Source organism: Acinonyx jubatus, chromosome D2 (assembly GCF_027475565.1).
Source record: "Acinonyx jubatus isolate Ajub_Pintada_27869175 chromosome D2, VMU_Ajub_asm_v1.0, whole genome shotgun sequence".
In the NCBI taxonomy this organism is placed as follows: domain Eukaryota; kingdom Metazoa; phylum Chordata; class Mammalia; order Carnivora; family Felidae; genus Acinonyx; species Acinonyx jubatus.
The window spans coordinates 48,503,244-48,526,334 of record NC_069393.1 but is presented as its reverse complement, the minus strand read 5'-3'; the positions used below and the strand labels follow the sequence as shown (position 1 = coordinate 48,526,334).

The window sequence follows — 23,091 nt, the reverse complement described above, 5'->3', positions numbered from 1 at the left end:
CGTGTCCTCCTCCTCCTTCCTGAGTCCTCATGCTCCTCCCCATAACCTCCTCCTCCTCCTGCTGTCCTCTTTTTCCCCAGTGTCCTTCTCTCCATGTCCTCCTCCTCCCCATGTCTTCCTCTTCCTCCCAGTGCCCTTCTCTCCATGTCTTCCTCCTCCTCCCCATGTCCTCCTTCTCCTGCCTGTGTTTTCCTCTTCCCCATTCCCTCTCCTTCCTCCTGGTGTCATCCTCTGCCTCATTTCTGCAGTTTCCCCTAGTGAGTGGTTTAATAGTAATAGTAATAGTGATCTACAGACACTCCCTGAGGGACCGCCTGCTGCCTAGAGAGCTTCTCCAGGGCTGGGGATGCCCCTGGGGAGACAACAGAAGGGCTCTTTGACCTCAGAGCTGTCACTGTGCAGGGAGGGACAGGCAGTAAAGGAAGCACTAAGCTGTCACTTACCCCAAAAGCATGTGTGTGATTTCAGAGGTGCTCAGCAGGAGCACCCTGCCCCCTGAAGGGCAGGGGAAGGGGGGGGGCACTGGGCTGCCAGGCAGGCAAGTGACCCTCCCAGCTGTGGGCTGCAGTGTGGTTATGACAGCAGGGGATCACGCATCCCTGCTGGGCTCCCTCCTCTTCCCTGCTCCCTCTCCTCAGCTTCCCGTAGGTCTCTGAGGCCTTTCTTCCATGCTCTGTGGGTCGGGGTGCTTCAGCCCCTAGAAGGCTGTGGGGTCAGTATGACTCAGAGAGGGCACACCCAGGGTGGCCCTCTGGTGGCCTGGGGAGGGCGCTCCTGAGAGGCTTGAAGGGGTGGAAATGCCCGGGCCTCCCAGAGCCCACCTGACTTTCCCTTCCCAGCCCCAGAGTGGCAGTCCATGCCTGGTGTTTGAGGGTTGAAGGGAGACTGTGACTTCTGAGGCAGGGCTCCACCTCACCTCAGAAGACCTTAGAAGACCCCTCTTTGGACCAACACTCCAAGACGCTTGGGAGCCCTGTAGACTGGGCCCTCCTGCCCTCCTTCCCCGCCTGATCCTCCTACCATCCACCTTTCCTGAGCTCTGGGACCAGATGAGGGCCTGGGCTCCCATCAAGCTCAGACTTCACAGCTGTGTTTTTGTAGGGGCCCCTGGGATCTCCCTTTGTCCCTGAGGCTGGAGGCTATGAAGCCAGTGCACCCCTGCACTGTCCCCTCTGAGACTCTGGGCCAGGAGGGGGTGGGACAAGAGGAGGCAGCAGTGTGCCATTGTTTCCTCAGCTGGAGCTGATGCCCCTAGAAAATGAGGTTGTGGGGGTAGGTGACACTAACAGGACCTTGAGGGAGACAGTTTAGGCACCACCTGGGCCCCCAAGGAGAGCAGGTGGCCAGCCGCAAGCAAACACCTCTGTTTGCCTTTGCCTTATGAGTGGCTCCACAAAGTACAGCAGCCCGGGTACCGCTGCGGAGAGGTCACCTGTGCACTTGAACAGGTGTGTGCCCACCTGGTGGGCTGGCTAGTGCAAGTTGTCCATGACAATATCAAAGCCGGGGGCGGGGTGGTGGGGGAGGGCAAGGCTAGAGTTCTGTGTTGGGCAGGGCTCAGTTCTGGGCCCAACTCAGGGAAGGTGCCTGTACCCCCGTAGGCCTGGGTCCTAGGGCCCCAGCCCTCTTCCCAAGTTCAGGCGCTGGCGGCTGTACCTCATGGCCATCTTGGGCCTTTGCTCCTATGTGACATGGTGTGCTGATGTCTGTGATCTGCAGGGCCCAGGGCTCCAGAAGTGCTTAGAGAGCAGTATGGCCTGGGGGGGCGGGGGCGGGGGCGGGGGAGGGAACGCAAGGGTGTCGAAGCTCTGAGCCCTGCCCCAAGCACCAGCCAGATTGGAGAAAGGGTTCTGCTGCTAAAATAAGTTAGAAGGCCCCTGGCAAGGTAGTAGCCACCAAAGCTGGTTCCACTCTCCCATAGGTGGCTGTGTGATCACCAGAAAATTGCAGTGACTCTCACCCTTCCAGAAGGGGGAAAAGAAAAAATGTGATTAATGGCCCCAAATCATTAATGACCTACAAAATCCTGGGGGAAATGTGCACTCTGTGTGCCAGGACCTGGGGGTGGGGTGTGTGAGTGTGTTGACCTGGACGTGTGCAGAGTGATGGGGCCATCCAAGAGTCTAGAGAGTTTGTTCCTTCAATTTCTCTTGCTGGTGAAACCAGCAAAGACACAGAAACAGTGAAATGGTTCAAGACAGAAGCTGGGGCTGCTCCTGGGTGGGTGTGGGTTTCTCCTTGCCTGCTCCCCCGTCCTGCCCTCCCAACACTGGCTGTGGGGCATCTTCTGCGTTCTGTCCTTTCCGGGGAGGAGAAAGGGTGGAGTTGGGGAGCAGGGCACCATTCCAGCAGCCACTTAGTGGGGTAGCCACCCTCCATCTCCTCACTTCTGGAGGCAGGGTTAACATGCACTTAGCCTTGTGGAGATGGGTGTTGCCACCAGAGGGATGACCCACGTCAGGTAGGCAGCCTGCAGGGTGGTCTCTGCAGGAGATTCATCCAGCAGGACCACAGACATGACTCCACAGAGCCTTGAAGGCTCTTGAGTGAGAACCCACTTGAAGATTCTCTGCTTCCCAGCCTCCCATCGACTCCTATCTTTGAGGGCAGGTGAGACTGCACTTGGTAACAGAAAGCCCCACAGCCTCAGTGATTCAACACAGTCAGTTTGTCTCCTACTAATGGCCCCTCCTGCTAGCCCCTCCGTGCCCAGCTGTGTGCTCAAGGAGGGGCACAGAGCCAGGCCTGGAGGGACCCGCAGCACTCTGCCCATGTTCCACAGGCTAGAACCCCATCACATGGCCCCTCTCTCCACAAGAGAGGCCCAGAGTACAAAGGAGGGCATGGTGGGTGGGAGGGCACACACCGGGGCACCTGCCTACACTCTCGGGGACCCCTGCTCCCAACACGGCACCCCTGCACACAGACTCTTCCATGGTAGTTCTGGTCAGCACAGCCAGGGCCTGTGTCCTGCCCAGCATCTGCGGGAGGGAAGGGTAGCAAATAATTACAATTTGCTTCTTTTTAAAAGGTCAGGTAAAATTCACATAACATGAAATCAACCATTTTAAGTGAACAATTCAGTGGCATTCAGTACGTTCACAATGTTGCATAGGTATCACATCTATGTAGCTCCTAAACGGTCTCATCGAGGCAGAAGGAGACCCCAAGTGCATTTAGGCACTGCCGTGTATCCCTGCAGCCCCCAGCCCATGGTAACCACTGCTCCGCATTCTGTCCCTATCGGTTTGTCCACTTCGGATATTTCACATAAATGGAACTTTGTATCCGGCATCTTTCTCTGAGCATGATGTTTTCAAAGTGCACCCACATTGTAGCACATATCAGTGCTTCATTTCTTTGTAAGGGTAATATTTCCTTGGATTGTAAATATCATGTTTATTTATCTGCTCATTTCCACCTTTTAGCTATTGTGAATAATGCTGCTGTGAATATTCACATACAAATACCTGTTTGAGTCCCTGGTTTCACTTCTCTTAGGTGTGTCCCTGGGAGTAGAATTGCTGGGCCATATGGTAATTCTGTTTTATTTATTGAGGAATTGCCAAATTGTTTTCCATGGCAGCTACACCATTTTGCATGCCCACCAGAAGCGTGGGAGAGTTCCAATTTCACCACATCTTCAACAACACTTGTTATTTTTTGGATTGTTTTGTTTTGTTTTGTGTTAAATATAGCCAGCATACTGGTACGATGTGGTATCTCATTGTAGTTTTGATTTGCATTTTTCTAATGATTAGCAATGTTGAACATCCTTTTACGTGCTCATTAGCCATTTGTATCTTCTTTGAAGAAATCTCTAATCAGGTCCTTTGCCCATGTTTTAATTGGGTGGGTGTCTTTTTGTTGTTGGGTTTACCTTGCTTCATCAAATCTCCACCAAGTTTTGCTAAGAAGCTGTTTTGTGTCATTGCATTTCATTGTGTCAGTGGCATTTCTGTTGGTATCTGAGCCCCAGATCCCTTTTGAGGAGGATGTGGGTTCATCTGATGTTCAAGGTGGGAGGCTGAGTCACCATAACCCCACTGGGACCCTGAGGACATTCTCAGAAATCCTGGACCTTGAGGCCACTTTAGGCTCGAATGCCCCAGAGGCAGTGGAGTCACAACTTGTGTGTGTGATGCCCACGCCCAGAAATCACCTTGTGAAGGACCAGGGAAAGGAGTGGTGCCAGGAATCAGCAGCCCACCCAGCCCACCTGACAAGCCAGGACTCAGCAGCAGGGGAACCCTGGGCTGCCCTGTCTTGCTAAACCTCAATCCTGACTAAAAATAACCAGGCAGATCCGGTGTAAGTTGATTACCGTAATTGTAGCTCTGTGATGTCATGCTGCCAGTCCCTTGAAGCCATTTTCCTGGGACAGCAGTGTGTACCGAGGCATTGCTCAGCCTTGCAGGAGGGCTGGGCAGTGGCATGGGCATCACAAGGCCTTGACTGAAGAGTGGCTGGAAGGCTTTGTGGGCCCCAGGCAGATCTGATTCCAGACTGGGGAACCAGGAATGCAGAGAGAGAACAGAGGAGAACCGGCTTCAGTCAGCAGGTGCTCTATGCCTGGTCTGTCCCAGCCGTGCTTCCAAAGAGGAGTTCCTGTCCCAGTTCACAGCTGGGAACAGACCCAGAGAGGCAATATGCCAAGCCGGTCACACAGCGAGGCAGTCAAGGAGCGTGGGCTTGGGCCCGGCTCTGCCCTTGTCTTTCTGCTTCCTTGTGCTGCACTAAAATCTCTCCTTTGGATCTAGGCCCATGTCTTTTTGCCTTACCATTGGTGGCCTAGGGAGATACCTGTGATCCTAATCCTATTCCATCCCATATCCCACTCCCCTCCCAGAGGCCACCTAGGTCAAAGCCCGTCCCAATTTCTAATGTGCCCACCATCCTGCCTCCTGGTCCCGGGTCAGGAAGTTCATTCAGTGAATGCTTCTGCACCGACATCACATAGACTTATAGGAGAATCAGAATTTAAAGGAGCCTTAGCATCGGATGCAACCTTATCATTTTATAGATGGGGAAACTGAGGCCCAGAGGGAGCCATGAGTTGTCACACATGAGAGGCATCAACTGAGGACTTGCCTGCCATGACCCCTTCTCCATACAGCTTCTCCAGCCCTGCAGTTAGGCTCCTTTTTACTCTTGAAGTTGAGGCCTTTGAGGTCTGGTGCTCCAGTGGGCTTGATAACAACAGCCAAATGCAGGTGCATGTGCCCCAGCCCTAGGCTTGTCTGGCCCCAGGTCCATGCTGTGCTGGAACCTGCCTCTCTCAGAGGCTTACCCTCCCAGCAGAGCAGACCCTTAGGCCTGCTTTGAAACCCCACATCCCCAGAGAGAACCCAGCTTTTCCATCGTGGTGGCCTTGCCCCAGGGTCCTGCCTGCTGCTCACTCTGACTGCACCTGCCCTTGCTTACAGCAGGAGTAGGGAGAAGAGGGGGCAGCCCAAAGCCACAGGGAGGGACTGAGGGGGGGCTACCAGTGGGAGCACTGTGACATCCCAAGCCTGCCCCACATAGGAGGGAGTGCGTGCTGGGGGCAGGAGGGCAAACCTGTTGCTCAGCCCTTGAGGAAAGGGGCTTCCTTTGAGAGGGCCCTTGGTGTTCCTCTCAGACCTAGCAAAGAAGCACATAGCACGTCCAGACCACAGGATGGCCTTCCGGTCCCCCACTCAGCTGCAGCAGTCCCAGTAGGCCCTGCTCTGACGGACAGGCTGCTGCTGGCTCAGGGAGGTGCCTTTGTCCCAGCCACCCTGTGTAAGTGCTACCTTCCTAGGAGCTGCCCCGACCCCTCCCCTCAGGAGGTACAAGTCATGGATCACTGGCCACTTGCAGAAGCCGGACTTTGCTGGTTCCACCTTTTCAAGTATTTGGTGATAATAGGACCCAATGGGGATGGAGGGCAGGACCCCGTAAGAGTCACTTCTGGTCCAGCAGAGGTAGACATGTCAGGCCCCTGGCATCGGTGGGCCCGTGCCACGTCCTGCCTGTGCATTCAGCAACCATCGCTGTGTCTGTCCCTGTCAGGCAGATAACTGCCTGAGCAGACTCCCACCCAGTCACACTTTCCTGGGCCTTCATCCCATTTCATTGAAATGTTAACAAATTTATACCAGGAAACCTCTAGGGGCACCTGCTTTTTAGAAGAGGTAAGGGAGGCATGGATCGTTATTTATGATGGCATCATCGGTCTGGGCTGTAAGCGGGTGGGTGGGTGGTGCAGGGTCCCAGGTCTCAGCGCCCTGGCTTCTCTGTGCGTGTGTGCATGGCCGTCACTGAGCAAAAGAGCTTGGTGGCCATGCATACCACCCTACGCAGGACCCTAGCTTCAGTCCTGGCTCACTGTCTGCGTGGCCTTGGGCAAGGTACTTAGCCTCTCTCTGCCTCAGTTTCCTCCTCTGCAAAGACAGGGATCATAATCATCCTGCTTCTGGCAGTTGTGTTAATTCAGTGGGACAATGCATGTGAAATACTTCAGAACAGAGACTCTCACAAGGAGTGCACCATAGAAGTCTTGCTGGTTAATGTTGCCCAAGAAGAGTGCTGCATGGAGCTGGGGGGGGGGGTGGGGTGGACAAAAATGGACAGGACCATCTCTGTTCAGGGATCTCAAGATAGGTGGCATAACAGGTTTGTTTAAGTCTGAGTCACAGTGCCCTGATGGGTACATGAGGGATAGCTCCCCAGGCGGAGGCACCAGGGTCAAAGCCGGTAATGTCCTGGCCAGTCACCCCCAGGCCAGAGCCAGCACCCCCGAAGTCAGTTGGGACCTTGCAGCATGAGAGTCCTGGAGCCAAGTGGGCCTGGTGACCCCCACACAGTCATCAGCAGGCCACTTGGGTGGCCAGTCTTGTTCCAGCCAGGCCTTGCCCTGGGTAAGAAATTAATTGTAACCTAATTGGCAGTTTCCTTTGCATAGAAGCCGGAAGGAGCTGCCAGTGAGGCTGGTGATTAACTCAGCAGCAGCTGGGAAATCACATTTGGGCAGGAGCATCCATCATCTCAGTGAGGCCACTGCAGCTGGCCTGGATGGGTGTGGAAGTGTGGGTGGTGGCTGCGGGTGCATGTAGGGTGCAGCCTGGGGCCCGGGCCCCTCGGAGCAGAAGGCTGGGGCCTGTGTGCAGAGAGTGAGCCTGGACCGCTGGCTCCCCATGCTGCCTGGGCTGTAGACCTCAGTCATTGACCTCACTTTCCCAAACCTCAACCTCAACCATGCAGAGACCCCTTCCCCACTCTTGGCAGAGGGCTACATGGATGACGTGGGCCGTGTCAGGAGACCTGGGCCCCGATGGCACTTCCGTGAGTGTGAGAGGTGAACCCCAGCTTCTGTTTCCCATCATTGAATGGGGGTGGGTGGGTGGTCGAGTGATGTCCCTAGACTACAGCAAGAGCTTAGGCGAGGGGTGCGAGGAAGAGCTTTTCACAAAGGTAGAGGGGTGTGTCTGTGTGTGCAGAGTGGTATCTCTGAGGCAAGGGCTGGCCCCCAGCTCTCTCTTCCTCCATCCAGCTGCTCTCCCAAGATGCCGGCCACCTTTCCCAGCCAGGGCCCAAGAGGACAGGTATGTGGGGAGAACACCGCACCCCACGTTGGGTCTCCTGCCCTTCTCTACCGTGACCCACACGGTGAGGGCTTAGGCTGCAGGGATGATGTGGACCTCGAGAGCTGAGCTGGTGCGAAGTCCCTGGCCAGACAGGCAGGCAGGAGCCCTGGGCGTTGTGCTAGACAGAACCTTTGGGAACATCGAGAGCCCCAGAGCGCATTATTAAAAGCTCAGGCATCCACTGTGTGTGCCAGGATCCCCATTCGTTCCTCCCTGTGTGCCGGGCCTACCCAGCTTGCCCTTGCTGTATGCCCAGACACCCCCAGGAAGGCCACTCAGCCTTGTGGCCATAGTGGCATAGGCTGCCTCACGAGGGCTGCTGGCAGCATTTTGGGAAGAAGGAATGGAAGACTGAAACTGAAGTTGCACTGCCGTGATGTGACTAATGCCCTCATTGGGCACCAGGGAAGTAGCTAGCCCTCCTTCAGTTCCTTCTTAAACATAATTAAGATGATAAATTGTAGGGGTGCCTGGGTTTCTGTCAGTTAGGCATCCAACTTTGGCTCAGGTCACGATCTCGCAGTTCATGTGTTCAAGCCCCACGTTGGGCCCTGTGTTGACAGCTCAGAGCCCAGAGCCTGCTTCGGATTCTCTCTCTCTCTCTCTCTCTCTCTCTCTCTCTCTCTCTCCCTCTCTCAAAAATAAACATTGAAAAAACAATTTTTTTTAAGATGGTAAATTTTATGTGTATTCTACCGTGATTAATTTTAAAAACTGGGATTCCCTTTGTGTGCCTCCCCAGATTTGTTCTTTATAAATTTGATTTGCAATTTGATCCGTACTTTTTTCCGAAAAGCTGAATGACATCACAATCCCTTGTAAAAGCAGGGCCTCCAGCTGAGACAAAGCACAGTGATTGCAGGGCGACCCTGCCTGTGCACGCACACTTGTGTGCATGTGTGTGTGTGAGTGAGCACACACATCCTGGCCAACACCTACAGTTGGCAGTGCTCCTCAGTCACCAGTAAGTCATTTGCTGAGCTGGGATCAGAGGTTTTGTTCTCAGCCTGGTGGCTGTTGGCTCAGCACCCACCACCGGCCTCACCAAGATGGCCAGTGCACCAGAGGGCCCTCCACATCCCTCGTGTGTCTTGTGCATATGACTCTCTCTGGCTCATCCTGCTGCTGACTGTCCCCCTGTGGCTCCCAGGGCCCATCAGACCAAGCCAGAGTATCCTAGCCCCACCTCCTCTCCCATCCCAAATTTGGACTATTTCCCAAAAACACCCAGCATCCCCTCCCCCATGAAACCATGTGTTTATTGGTTTGTTCCTTCCTTGTTGCGTTCATTGGTTCACTCATTAGTCTGTTCTTTCAGCTCAGATGTGGTGAGTTGGCTGATGCGACTAGAAGGTGGGTGCCCAGGAGAGTGGGGAGGAGGTGAGTTGGGGCCTCACCCCTGGTGAGGAGCTGTGTTCTATTCTGCAAGCAGTGGACAGTTAATACAGGGCGTCAGGCAGAGGGTGACATGAGCCGACTTACCCTGGTTGCTCTGTACAAGTGGCCTGTGGGGTTGAGAGCGGGCGCAGGAAAGCCACTTGAGCATTATGGCAGTGTCATCCAGGTGAGGGAGGTGTGGGAGCATGCGACTTCGATTGGGGATGGCAGAGGGCGGTCTGTGGGCTGGTGGAAGGGGTAGAAGTCAGACAGGCTCCAGGTGAGCCTGAGGTGTGTGTTCTGAGCAGTGAGGTAGGAGGTGCCCTGGCTGGGGTGGAAAGATGGCAGCAGGCTGGCGGGCTGTAGGTGGGGGGGAGGTCTGGGTCCTCCTCTAAGTGGACTGAGATGTGAGAGGGGCTGGAGCAAGATGGCGGAGATTTGCACCTGGCACCGAGGAGGAGGTCAGTCAGGGCGTGTGAACATGGCAGTTGTCAGCACAAGACTCATGAACCTGGCCACAAATGCTGTGGGACTGACTGCCGTTTGCTAGCAGAGAACAGGGAGAGAGAACGAGGAGCTTCCGACACCCAGAGGAGTGGCGAGGGGGAGGAAACCAGCGCAGGAGGTTGGCCACCTGGCTTATTGTAGTGCAACTGGAGAGAACACCAGATAGGAGCCAGAGAGAAGAGGGAATACTAAGGAGTGACAAGTAGAATGAGGATAGAGTTCTCAGCAGCAGCAACAAAGGCAAAAGAAAAAAAAAAGTCCTCCGAAGGACTGAGAGAAAATAACTGTCCTACAGAATCCTCTACACAGCAGAAATACCTTCCATGAATGAGGCAGAAGGTTTAAAAAAAAAAAAAAAAGTTTTTTTTAAGGCAAGAGAAACCCAAGACCCAGGTTCATGTTCGAAGTGAGTGGGATGAAGTGGAAGGTGGGGACCGGGGAGGGGCAGGAACATTGCGAAGCATCCAGTAAGGTTGGCCTTGGGCTCGGAGCGGTGGTGGTGGTGGGGGGTTATATTTACTTGCAGTGTAAATGTTCTGTATGACGTATTTGTGTATATCAAATATACAATTAGAATAAAGAGAGAATGTGACTGTGATAGAGGAGGGGCCGTGGTGTGGACAGGCCACATCCTGAGAGGGTGACAGTGCCAAGCATGGGTCTTGGGGGCTAGAGAGACCCCCTCCAGAGACAGCTGGCCTGCAAGGGAGGGGCTGCCCCTGGGGAGAAGTCAGTGAGGTCTGTTTCCCATTCCCAGCAAAGATGATGGCATTAGGAAATCGTCTGTTAAGGAGATTCTGCTGGGTTATAATAAAACTGTCATCTACACGATCTGGCGCTCATCAAGGGCAGGAGCCAGGGCTGTGTAGAGAGTGGATTCTGCAGGAAGGGCCTGCCCTGCACACAGTGCTAACCCTGCCCAGGTCTTGGATCAAACCGTTTCACTCTTTTTTTCTTTCTTAGGAGCCCTGAGTTCCAACTTTCATGTTGCAGTGCAGCACATTTTTAGTTGTTGGGGGCTCTCTGCACTTCTCTGGCAGGGTGAGCGTGTGCCACGGGGAGTGTGACTCACCAGTGCTCATAGCAGCCGGGAGGACAGGCCCCAAGATGGGGTGAGAGACCAAGGGCACCCGGCCAGGAAGTGCCTGCCCAGATACGGACTGGCATGGTCAGAGGGCGGCACAACCACCACAGAGGGTGGCACCGAAATCTGAGGCACCTCGGGTGAGCTGTGTGTGGCCGTGATGGCCAGGGCTGGCCAGGACCATGGAGAGCTGGCGAAGGTGAGCCCACAGTCAGGACCAGGCTATACCACACTACCCTAAGTGAGCCACAGGAAGTGTGCGTGAATATGTAACCGTGTGTGTGTGAGAGAATGAGTGTGTGCATGAGAGATGTGTGTATGAGTGCTGGCTCACCGAGGATTCAGCACTCACACAGCAGTTGAAACAGGAGAGGTGAACATAACTTATTAATCTGTGTTGAGAGGACAACAGTGGGCATAGGAGAGCTCTGTGGGCTACCTCAGGCTGAGGGCACCCAGGGAAGGACCCTGCTCCCCGGCCGGGGGTCAGAGCCTGCTGGCGGAGCTGGACAGCAGCCCACTGCTCATGGGGAAGTTGGCTGAGTTGCTTGGGCCGGGACTGGCCTGCAGCTTCGAGCTGGCTGGAGACAATCCTCCAAGGCACAGTGGAGCCAAGGCTGTGGACGGGTGGGAGCCAGTCCCTTTCAGGGCCAGGCAGGGTGGGAGCCGATGGGGTCTCTTTGAACATGAGCAGTGACTTCAGCCTTGGGCAGGTGTGCCATGAGCAGTGTGGGAGGGACCCACCTGTGCTGTGTGAGGAAAGGTCAGCTCCTCACCCCTCAGTGTGGTGCCTTGGAACAGGGGCAGCCTGGGCAACCAGACCCACTGTGCAAGGAGGTGCCACCAGAGGGTGATGCTGGCCAACTCTGTCCAGACAGAAATGTTAGACTAGGTGCGGGGGGAGGATTCTGACACCCTGTGGCATTCACAGGTGAGAGGGATGGGTACGGAAGGCTTTGCAAGTTCTATGTTCACCTGTCCAAAGTGCCAGGTTTGGTCCTCACTGGAGGCCACTCTGAGCCCATAGGCCAGACAGCCCTTCCTGGCAGAGAGTTGCCAGCAGCGAGCCTCTTGGTGGGCTCAGCGTCTGCCTTTATCCTGACTCCCGCTGCCACTTTGTTAGCCCTTGTACCAAATCCCGAGTCTCAGAACCTCCAGCCGAGTGACCTTGGTAAGGCTTCCCACCTCCCAGCTTCGGTGTTCCGAACTGTGAAATGGGGTAGTAAAGCGATCTGCACACAGTGGCTGTGAATCTGAAGTTAGCAGCTTTGTGTAATACATACCTGTGCACAGGTGAGGCCTGGCTGCAACCTGCACTGGCTGCTCCTCTCCCCAGCATGCCCTGCTCTGATTCACAGTTGGAGAAACTGAGGCTGCAGAGGCTGCACAGCCCTGTGGAAGTAGACACCAGTGGCCCGTCTCAGGCTCTCCTCATTCACCTGCCAGGATTGGCTACATCATTTGTGGGGCCCCGTGTAGAATGAAGGTGGGGACTCCTCGTTCTAGAATTGTGAAGAATTTCAAAACCGTGACATCAGAGCATTAAACCAAGTGTGGGGCCCTTTGGGACTGCCTAGGCTATACCTCCCTGAGGCTGGCCCTGCACCCACCTCCTCAGTTCCCTGCCTTGGACCATGTGTTTTTCCATCTAGAAGTGTCTGTGACACTGAGGAGCATTAAGGGAGCCATGCCCTGCGTCAGAGACCACCTGGGAGGTATTTTAAGTGCATTTAAGTCTGTTTCTGCTTACAATCATCGCCCAACCCACAAATCCCTTCTGGCAGCAATAGATTGGGCCCCACACGGATCCCGTAGGGCTGGGCTCCCTGAGATGAGAGCAGGCAGGCCCCATTTTCTCCCACACATGTGGACTGTGTGGCAGTGACCAGCCTGGAGGAGGGGTGGGAGAGGGCTCTGGGAGCTCGGGCTGTGCTGCCTCCCAGCCCCTGTACCACTGGAAGTATATGCAGTCAGGGAGGCCCCCTCCCCCCGCCACCCACAGGGTTCTGGAGCTGCTCCCACGTACCTGCGAGGTGGGGTGCTCTGGGTAGAGTAGCTCCCCCAGCAAGACCTGACAAGACCTTCTGCAGCCTCAGGGGTTACCACCCCCAAGAGGCCCTCCCCACAGTGACGCCAAGAACAGCCAGGTTCTACTGGCTTCTACCCTGCTGACCAGGGCCAGGAGTGTGGGTGCTGAGAGAATGTCCAGCAGCTGCTGTATTGAGTCTCATGACGTAAGCTCAGTTGACATGCAGCGGCCCCTCACTGGTACTCTGGAGGCCAGAACGCACACCCCACCTCTCCAGGGAGGGGTCGGGCACCCTAAGGAAAGCTGGTGGCCTGATGGGCTCTGGAAGACACAGGCTGCCCTGGTCTGTGTCTATGGCCGATCCTGTAGACCCAGCAGTGTTCCCTGGGGGGAGCCCTGGGCGCTCAGGCCCAAGGGCAGCATCTCAGAGTGTTAGCGGTTAGCATGTGCCCTTCTGCCACGGCGTTGAGGAGGCCGGCAGCGCTCATCCGGGCTGAGCCCCCTCTTTACCTGGTGTTGGTGTCACAAGCCCAGACTGCCCCTGGCCACCACCCTGTGAGGCCCCTGGGAGTTACAGTCTCCTCTCCTTTCTGTACCCGGAAGTGCCGAGCTGCCCAGAGACATGGTATATCATCAGGGTCCACTTCCCCTCTTGAGCTGGTGTTCCTGACTTGCAGTGAGCCCTAGCACCACTGAGGACTTTGTCGGGGAGCAAAGCCTGTCCCAGCAGGCAGGGCGCCCTGGGGGGGGGGGGGGGCCAGGCCTGGTCAGCTGGGGATCAAGAGCATGGCAGCTGTGGGGGCCCCCGGAAGCTGAGTGGGCTGGTGAAGGATGTGCCTCTCTGAAAGACGGCTTTACGAATTCCAGTTTCTTTCTGTCTGTGCGTGTGCCCTTAAGCAAACAAATGACTTTCCTTCTTTCCGCCTCAGTGTCTGTGTTTGCAAAGCAGTGGTCCTGACAGTGCCTCTGTCTGGGGCTGTGGAGAGGATGGAAGGTCAGTGGGTATGCGTGGGGAATTGCCTCCCAGAGCCATCCAGTGCTCTCCCCACACTCCACCTTTGAGAGGCAGCGGGAGGCTGCAGGGGGCCGGCCCCTTCAGAGAATGTCATGGGGGCAGGACACGGTCAGGGGGAAGGGGGAGTCGTTCTTTCTGTCCATGGGGCAGTGAGCATCACTTGCCTCGCCCCCACCTCAGCCCCTCCCCCAGGGCTCTTGCTGGATGCTCTGACTTGGAACCTTCATGGAATGTTGGAGGATAAGGAAGCTTGGCTGCTGCTCATGATTCAGGCCCTTGTCATGGAGCAGCCATGCTGTGCCCGGCTCTGATCCCCCTTCTGAGCCTGCCTTCCGGGACGTGGCCATGCTGGCGCTGGGGCAGGATGCTGCCATGGGTTGGGAGCCCCCATAATGCCAGATTCCTGTGGAGGGAGGCCGGATGGCCCCGCAAGGGAAAGCAGGCCAGGGGTTCCCCTGCCAGGTAGCACAGAGGGGGCTCCCGCACGCTCCTAGTGGGAGGTGGCCGCCAACCCCCTTCGGGAACTCCTCCACCACTGTCCCCTCCCTGTGGGTGAGGAGACACCCACAGGGAGCTTTCCTGTCTTTGCGTCATGACTTGAGTGGTTGCTAGGGTCCTCTTTGGGCCCCCACACTGTGGGAAGAGTGAGTGCCCCTTCTGGGAAACGCAAGCCTCTGGAGTGAATCCCAGCTGTGCGGGGACCCTCGGAGGACCTGACAGCCATGGCCCATCACTCAGCTCAGCTCTCTGCTGGTACCATGAGTTGACCCTTCAGCAGGAGCAGCAAGAGGCCAGTTTTGTGGCCCTTTGGGGCCAACACAGCCCTCTGAGCTGCCCTCCTGTCCCTGCTGGCATCAGCGGCTAAATCCCAAGGAGGTCAGCCCTGAGTGCCTCTGAGAACCTGTGTCCTGGACCATGCTCTCTGCCAGCGAGACCGCAGGGTGGGGGGAGTGTGGTCTCAGCACTCCCTCCCCAGAATTCCCCAGTGTGGCTTCTTCATGGTACTCCACTAGCTGTCTCCCCCTTGAATGGCAGCCCATGTGACACTCCCAGTGGATCCTTCCCCTGGGAAACTTCAGCTCAGAGCAAAAGGCGGGCTCCTTGGAGGTCCTAGCCTGCTCCTCCTGCCTGAACTTCACTCACAGGGACTGAGTAATTCTAGGTCCCACTCCAGGGACACCTCTCCTGGAGAGGGGCTTTCCAAAGGTCTGAAAGGCCACATTATGGGTGTTGTCATCATCCCCTGACCCCCACCCCCACGTCCCCCCATCACGGTGTTTAGTGTGGGGTGTGCAGGGCCAGGCCTTTGGCTCTGACAAAACCATCTCTCTCGCCCTCCTCCCCCCTTTCCTGTTACCCCCTTCTCTCTCTCCTTCTCTCCCTTCTCTCTCCCTCTCCCACCCCTTCCCCCTTGCTCCTTCCCAGCCCAGGCCTCTCTGACATGGCAGCACCCACACTGGAGCAGGCAGGGCCAAGGGTCTCCTCTGCTGGTGCAGACTGGCCTGGCTGCTCACCCCGACAGCTGCGAAAAAAGTGGGGTCTGGGTGGAAACAAGCTGATTGAAAGGAGAAGTTGGCGGGGCACCTGGGTGCCTCAGTCGGCTAAGCACCTGACTTCGGCTCAGGTCACGATCTCACGGTTAGAGCCCTGCATCGCATCGTATTGGGCTCTCTCCTGTCAGCACGGAGCCCGCTTCGGATCCTCTGTCTCTCCCCACCCAAAATAAATAAACATTTAAAAAAGAGAGAGAGAAAGAAATTGGCTACCAAGTGCATGAATAGTCCTAAAGTTTGCGTTGTGTGCTGGGTAGTTCCTATGCATTATATTTTCAGGACTTTTGTGGTTTTTAAGCATCGTTTGCCTATTTATCCACCTCCTTGAAAATTCTTACTATTTCAAAAAACTTCGTATTATGAAAGATGTTGAACACACACAAAGTCAGCAGAGGAGTGAGCTCCTACGTGGGCTTACCCAGGGAGGCCATGGTCAGCACCCTCTTCTTGTGGCAACCACAGCTCTACCCACAGTGCCTTGGTGATCAGGTTTGTAGGGAAACTTTACAGAAGTCGAAATGCACAGCGCTCAGCTGTACATTGGCAGCAAATGTATGTGCCCATGTGGCCCACACTGCTGTCAGGATGTGGAACCTTTACATCCCCCAGAATGTTCCTTCCTGCCACCCCCCCCCCAGGCTTGTGTCTCCTCCCACCCCAGGTAGCCAGGCTACTTTCCATCACCTGAAATTAGCCTAGAATCCTGCCATGTATATTCTTTTGTGCCTGGCTTCTTCCTCTTGGCATGGTGTCTGTGAGAGCTTTCCAGGCTGTGATGTGTATCCATAGTTCATCCCTTCTTGTCGCTGCATAGGATTCCGTGGTGTGAAAACCACTTTTTGCTTATCCACTCACCTGCTGAAGGGCTTCCGGGATGTTTCCAGTTCTTGGCTGCATGAATAACCCTGCCACTTGTGAATAAGTCATTTGATGGACGTGTGTTTTCATTTCTCTTGGATAAATTTAGTAGGATTTCTGGGTCCAAAGGTAGGAGTATGTTTAACTTTAGAAAAGGTTTGTTTCTCTTATAGAAAGTGCCCAGGTTCATTTTTGGTGATTTCTGCCAGCCCTGCTTATCTGACATCATCTTGTTCACTTGAAAACTCTGGATCCAGGGGCACTGGGTCTCTCAGTCAGATAAGCATCCGACTTCGGCTCAGTTCATGATCTCACAGTTTGTGGGTTCGAGCCCCACATCAGGCTCTGTGCTGACCACTTGCTCGGAGCCTGGAGCCTGCTTCAGATTCTGTGTCTCCCTCTCTCTCTCTCTCTGCCCCTCCCCTGCTCACGCTCTGTCTCTGTCTCTGTCTGTCTCTGTCTCTCTCTCTCTCTCTCTCTCAAAAATGAATAAACGTTAAAAAATTTTTTTGCAAGAAAGAAAACTCCGGATCCAGATGATTTGCTGAGAAGCCTGTGTGAACTCCCAGCTCTGTGCAATTCACGTACTTAACAAACTTGGGTAATTGAGAATGATTTTGCAGTTGTCTTACACTGCCTCTTCCTCCTCTCTTTTCTTTTTCTGTTTTAAGGCAGTCCGTTTTCAGCTTGTGTTTAGCTACACAGATAGTTGTGTGCTGATGTTATTAGGACTACAGGTGAGAAAGTCCTACTAGGAGCAGAATTTTCTTATTTATCTATTTATTTATTTATTTGGTTGTTTCTGTATGAAAGACTTTAATCCTATAAATTATGGAGGATGATATCTCTTCTAATTTAAGAATGAGGAGACTTAACACTTGCATCTGATTTTGCTTGCAAACTATTCCTTACGCTAGGTTGGAATTTTAAATTAGGAAGTTTTTTGGTCCACAAAAAAGCTTTTATCAAGGTGTGAAATAAAGCTGGGGAATGCTGGTCTGCCTGGGAGGCTTGCTCTGGACATCATCCTCACCCCTCCCTCCCTCACACACTTCCCTCCCTTCTCCAGCTCCGCTGGGACTTTACTTCGCCAGGGATGCTTACTGGGAGAAACTCTACGTGGACCAGCCAGCTGGCATGCCCCTGCTCTACGTCCATGCCCTGCGGGACATGCCGGAGGAGGTGCCCACCTTCCGCCTGGGCCAGCACCTCTATGGCATCGCCTACCGTGCAAGGCTGCATGAGAACAACTGGATTCGCATCGAGGAGGACACTGGCCTTCTCTACCTTAACCGGAGCTTGGATCACAGCACCTGGGACAAGCTCAGCATCCGCAGTAAGGGAGCTGCCTACCCCCAGCCTGTCTCCTTCTCCTCCCATAGCCCACCTCATGCCTCTCCTCCTCTCACAGCCACGCGGAGGCTCAAGAGGGTGGTTGCTATGCAATTCCTGTTGTGTCAGAGTAAAGAGTGAGGCGAGGCTGGCCTGCCTGTGTGTCCAGCCAGGCCAGGGCACGGATGAGTTTGGGGGCTGCTGATGATCCTTGGGCCTCCTAAGTCTGTTGGGATTTTGGAGAACCCCTGGGAAGGATTGGGTGCTCTCTCTATGCTGGACTCAGATGCCTTTTCCAGTTGGGCGACCAGGATTTGGGGTTATAAGAGGGGTTAAAAGGGGCTAGAAAAATCAGAAGGTTTTTGATTTAGCAAATGATCTGGAACTTCCCGGGGAAGGAGCAGTTCTGCAGAAAGCTTGTCTTCCCATCCGCAACAGGCTACCCTTGGTCCCTGGTGGGGACTCCAGCCTGGTGCTGGGGAGGAAAGTGGTGTGGAAGGAGGGCCTGGCCAGCTCCTCAGAGTCGGGGACAGAGCAGAACAGAGGCCACATATGACCCTGGTCCTGGGGGGGTGCAGCAGCTTTGCCTGGTGGTGCAAAATGGTGTGCACATACCCAGTAGCTCCCCACCTCCAAGCATCTCCTCCAAAGACATGGCCTCACTGCCTGCTCCCACCAGCCCTGAGCCCCCTCATACGGGCAAGAGGCAGGTGGCATGCCTATGCATGCAGAGTGGGCGGCACTGCCCAGCAGGACGGAGTGATTGCACCCCTGTCTGCCAGGTAAAGCCAGGGTCACATGACGGAGCCCCCCACCACGTACCCCCAGTTCTGGAGGAGGTGGCATCTGAAATGGATCTCGGTTCCGTGCACACTTAACCACTGCTGTCTTCATCCCAAGCCCCTGTGGGGATCTTGAACTAGGGCTCCAGGGGCAGAGGCCAGAGTGGAATTTGCCAAGGTGCCCCTTTTCATAGGAGGCCTGTTCTGTTCGTGATTGCACCTGTTAAGTCCAGTCAGGAGAGAAACCACACGGTAACTTGAACAGGGCAAGTTTGTATAGAGAATGGTTAACTACAGCCCGGGATTGAAGCAACAAAGGACAGGCTGGTAAGAAGCAAAGAGAACTCTAATGAATATGGGAGGAGGAGATGTGGGGGAGCAGCCACTACCCTAGGGCTGAGAGAGAGGGCCCAGGAAGCGTCCCTGTCACTGTGGCAGAGATCCAGACCTTGTTGGAGAAAGGGCCTCCATGATGGAATTTGCTGGAAATTCCCCCTCCAGGTTCTGGGGAAGTCTGTGGAGAGGTGGCTCCACAATGAAAGCCCTTGGGGAGGGTGTGGAAGGGAGCGGCCTGCTGATCACCACATGCAGTAGGAACCAGCCTGGGGAGTTGGACCCAGGGCTCAGGGCACCCCTCTGCGGGGGGCAATGATGTGGGGAGAATTAGGGGGAACAATAGACCCCAGTGCTCAGGGCACCTGAGGAAGCAGTATTTGAGCTGAGACCTGAATGACAAGAGAGGCGGGCCTGCCAGGTACCTCCAGGCAGAGGGAGGGAGCAGAACCATGGGACCCTGAAGCACAGACACGCCCCAGGTCCAGGGAAGTCGGTGGTGGGGTGCAGAGAGCCCAGTGGAACCCTGTGGACAACCGTGAGGACTGGGCTTTACACTAGCCCTGCAGCCAGCTCCTGTCCCTTCCCCATGCTGTTCCCTACCACCTGTAGATGTGGCTGATGCCCCACCAGACCTGACTTCTTTCTCTGCAGATGGCGGCTTCCCTGTGCTCACCATCTACCTCCAGGTCTTCCTGTCACCTACATCCCTGCGTGAGGGCGAGTGCCAATGGCCCGGCTGTGCCCGTGTGTACTTCTCCTTTGTCAACACCTCCTTCCCGGCTTGTGGTTCCCTCAAACCCCGGGAACTCTGCTTTCCTGAGACAGGTGTCTCCTTCCGCATCAGAGAGAATAGGCCTCCTGGCACTTTCCACCAGTTCCGCCTGCTGCCTGTGCAGTTCCTCTGCCCCAACATCAGCGTGGCCTACAGGCTCCTAGAAGGTGAGTGCCGGCCTTGTAGGGCCATCCTCAATGCCTGCTATGTGCCGAGCACAGGACCACTAGCCCTTGATATGAGCCATCTGGTTTATTCTCCACCACCACACTGCCCACTCATTTAGTATTCCAGAAATATTTCTTGTCATGGATGATGGCCTGTCAGGGACTAGGTACTATTCTAGGGGCTAAGGATGTGACAGTGAACTAAAGTCAAAATCCTGCCTGCCCGCCGCCTCCATTTCCCTGGGAGATGGAGACCATGCACATGCCAAGGAAATGGGGTGGCTTCTGGAAGGTGCTACGTGGGAAGTAAAGCTCCAAGGATATAGAGGGGTGGAGGCTGCAGTCTTAAATCTCGTGGCTGGGGAAGGGAGAGCTGGAGTAGAGGTGGGAGGGCCCCAGGCAAGCTGGGCTGGCCCCTTTGAGATCCCTGCGGTGGAGCCCCTGTATAGCTGAAGTGGAGTGAGCGACAGGGGACAGTGGAGGTGCATGAGAACAGAGAAATTCTTGAGGGTTTCCCCTTGAGGGACTGGGGAGTCATGGAAGGCTTGTCGGGAAGGGGGGCTTGGCCAGACCTGACCTACCTCTAAAGGATTATTCTGGCTGCTGTGCTAGGAATGATTTGGTATGGGGCAGCGTAGGGTGGAAGTGGGGAAACGGTTAGGAGGCTACCTGAGAAATCCCTGAGCAAGAGGATAGAGACCGGAAGAAGGGTGAAAGGCCACAGGGACATGAAAAGCAGGCAGCTTCTGGGCATGTTATGAAGGAAGACCCAGCAGGATTTCTTGAGGAGTTGGGTGTGGGTGTTGAGGGGAAGGGGGACCTAGTGTGGCTCCAGGATTCTGCCTAAGCAGCTGCAAGGGCAGTAGACTTTGCCACAAGATGGCCCTGGGGAGGCCAGCCAAGGTGCGGATGGTGGATGAGTCCCAGTGGAGGTGAGAGGGGGCACCTGAGCAGACCTCCGATGGGAGGCACCATTAAAATACTCAAAAGCAAAGAACTGGGATCCAGAAGGTAGACTGCTAGTAGTAAGAGGAACCTGGCTTCACAGCAGGTTTACTGTTCACACCGTAATGAGGTAATCATGTTACAGAAAATCTCAGTAAGATAAGAAAAGTAGCCACCCACTCCCCCAGCATCCTCACACTGCCCCGCAGCAGGGATGGGTGTCTTTGTGCAGGATTGTTAGCCAAACGTAAGGTTGAGCATGCTGCCCTTCCTCATAAAGGTTACATCATCAAATTTTGTTGAGCGTGTTTTTTGTAGTCATAAACATCAGAGAGAAACATTATATCATAAGCATTTCCCACATGTAATCCACATGTAATATGTGGCTTTGAGGAGAGGGAAGGGACTTTTGATTTCCCACCGAATGGAGCTGGCCTAACCCTTCCTGGTTGGCTGTGGGGGCAGTCAGTGTTGACCTTCAAGCCCTCAGCGTTTCCCCTTTTCCGAGTTATTCCTGGAGGATGAATTTCAGGACAGGCTTGGGCTGAAGAGTGTACCATGGTGACTGGCCCTCCCCTCAGCGGGTAGCGGGAAGGTACATAAGTCACTGACCACGTAGCGGTGCCTGGTCAGGAGCAGGCATGTTAGCCTTCATCATCCCATCTCTTGGTGAGCAAACTGAGGCACAGAGAGGCCGAACGACCAGTCTGGGATCACACAGCCAGAGACACAGCTGTCCCCGCCCCCCAGAGAGGCAAGGTTGGGGGTTGGGCAAGTAGTGTGAGCAGCCTTCCCTAGGTTATCAGGGTGAGGACTTGATGCAGGCCTCCTGGTTCCTGCGCGTCCCCAGCAGCACGAGTGAAGGGGGCAGGCACAGGACAGCCGGTTAGTGCACAGTCATCACTGCAAACCCGTGCCTGAAGTTCCACACCCACCACCACCAGCGCCAAGGAGGAGTAGTTCAGGGCGGGGCCAGCATGCTCCGCAACTCTGACCCACTGGCAGGGCCCCTGAAAAAGGCAGCTCGCCCTGCCCCCCTCCCCAGCCTCCTCCCTGCCCCGGAGTCATGTTGGGGTTCCTGGTCTGCTTGGTGCATAGGTGAGAACCTGCCCTTCCACTGCGCCCCGGACAGCCTGGAGGTGAGCACGCGCTGGCCCCTGGATCGCGAGCTGCGGGAGAAGTACGAGCTGGTGGCTGCTTGCACGGTGCGCGTCGGCGCACGCAAGGAGGAGGTGGTGATGGTGCCCTTCCCCGTGACCGTGTATGATGAGGACGACTCGGCGCCCACCTTCCTCGGGGGCATCGACACCGCCAGCGCTGTGGTGGAGTTCAAGAGGAAGGAGGTGCCTGTCTGCCGCCCTTGGGCTTGTCTGTTTTGTGTCGTCCATCTGTTGGGTGTCTGCCATTCTGTCCACCATTTATTCCTTGGTCTGTTCAGCTGTCCATCCGTCTAGCTATTCGTCTTTTATTGGTCCATCCAACTGTCTGTTGGGGCTTTCTTCCTGTCTTGGGGGTAGCTGAGGAGGAGGGGGGAGGTCAGCCTGGCTGTCCTCTGATGAATGTCCAGGCGCCCTGAATGCCTAGCCATGTGTCTGACCAGGCTGTCAAAGCCAAGGGCGGGCGTTCGTGTCAGGGGTGTACCTGTGCCTCTGCCCGTGGGCACAGCGGTGCTGCTCTGAGGGGGAGAGGACAGCTGCCAGAAGGGCACTCCCTTCCACCATGTCAGCTGTCACTAGAGGGCGGTAGAGGCTCGTGGAGGGTGGCCAGGGAGTGCATCAGACTGGCAAGTGCCGCTCCCAGCACAGCAGGCCCACCCACCTCCCTGCAGGCAGATCGTGACTGCCACCTGCTGGGCATTGGGCCGTCCTGCAGCCGGCTGGCCAAAGGCACAATGGGAAATGTGTTGTCCGTCACTTGCCTCTCTAGGCACCCCAAGTGGTAGATGGGCGGATGGGAGGAAAGCACGTCTCACTGGTAAAGGTCGCATGAGCTTGGAAGGGCTGCCTTGGGGTGACAGCAAGGAGTCTGGTTAGCAGTGGAAGCAGAGATGCCCTGTGACTGCTCAGAGCTCTCCTCATGATTCCCTCCAGCCTGGTATACAGAAGGTCCTTGGAGGAGGACATTTTGATGTACACCTGGGCTTGGATCTGGCTCTGCCATCTATCACTATGTGACAGTGAGCTAACTCCTCCACCCTGTGGGGCCCGGCTTGCTGTGCTCCATGGAGACCTGGGTGAAGCCTATCAGCAAAGCACCTGGGCATCTGCTCTCATCCATTCTTAGGGGAAATCTGTAGATGTCTGTCACACCTGTTGCACAAGTGAGGCACAGTGGCCCAGGGAGGGTGACTGAGCCAGATTGGCAAGGGACCCTCTGGGAACTTGAATCCAGGCCAGTGTGTCCTTAGAACTGGTTCTGAGTGTGCACATTTGCCCCGCCTTTGGTGCACGTGCCCTCCTGAAGTCTCAGGCTACAGGGTCTCTGAGGGGTCCCTCTCACCAGCTCTGACTGGCACCCCCTACTTTCTGCAGGGCACTGTGGTGGCCAAAATACGTGTCTTCGATGCAGATGTGGTGCCGGCATCCGGGGAGCTCCTGAAGCGATACACAAACACACTACTCTCTGGGGATGCCTGGGTCCTCCAGACATTCCGTATCGAGCACTCCCCCAACGAGACCTTGGCCCAGGCCAACGGCAGCTTTGTGCGGGCAACTGTGCATGACTACA

The 23,091-nt window shown here is 55.4% G+C and overlaps 1 protein-coding gene across 2 annotated transcripts in view; it reads left to right on the top strand.

The window, feature by feature from the left end:
* RET (ret proto-oncogene) overlaps positions 1 to 23,091 on the top strand; it is a 54,751-nt gene that overhangs the window by 5,553 nt on the left and 26,107 nt on the right. For both annotated transcript variants that reach the window (XM_027062594.2, XM_053207108.1), the window contains exons 2-5: positions 17,100 to 17,366; positions 19,132 to 19,419; positions 21,463 to 21,707; positions 22,896 to 23,091. In XM_027062594.2, coding sequence (XP_026918395.1) covers positions 17,100 to 17,366; positions 19,132 to 19,419; positions 21,463 to 21,707; positions 22,896 to 23,091 — 996 coding nt within the window. The remainder of the gene's footprint in view (positions 1 to 17,099; positions 17,367 to 19,131; positions 19,420 to 21,462; positions 21,708 to 22,895) is intronic.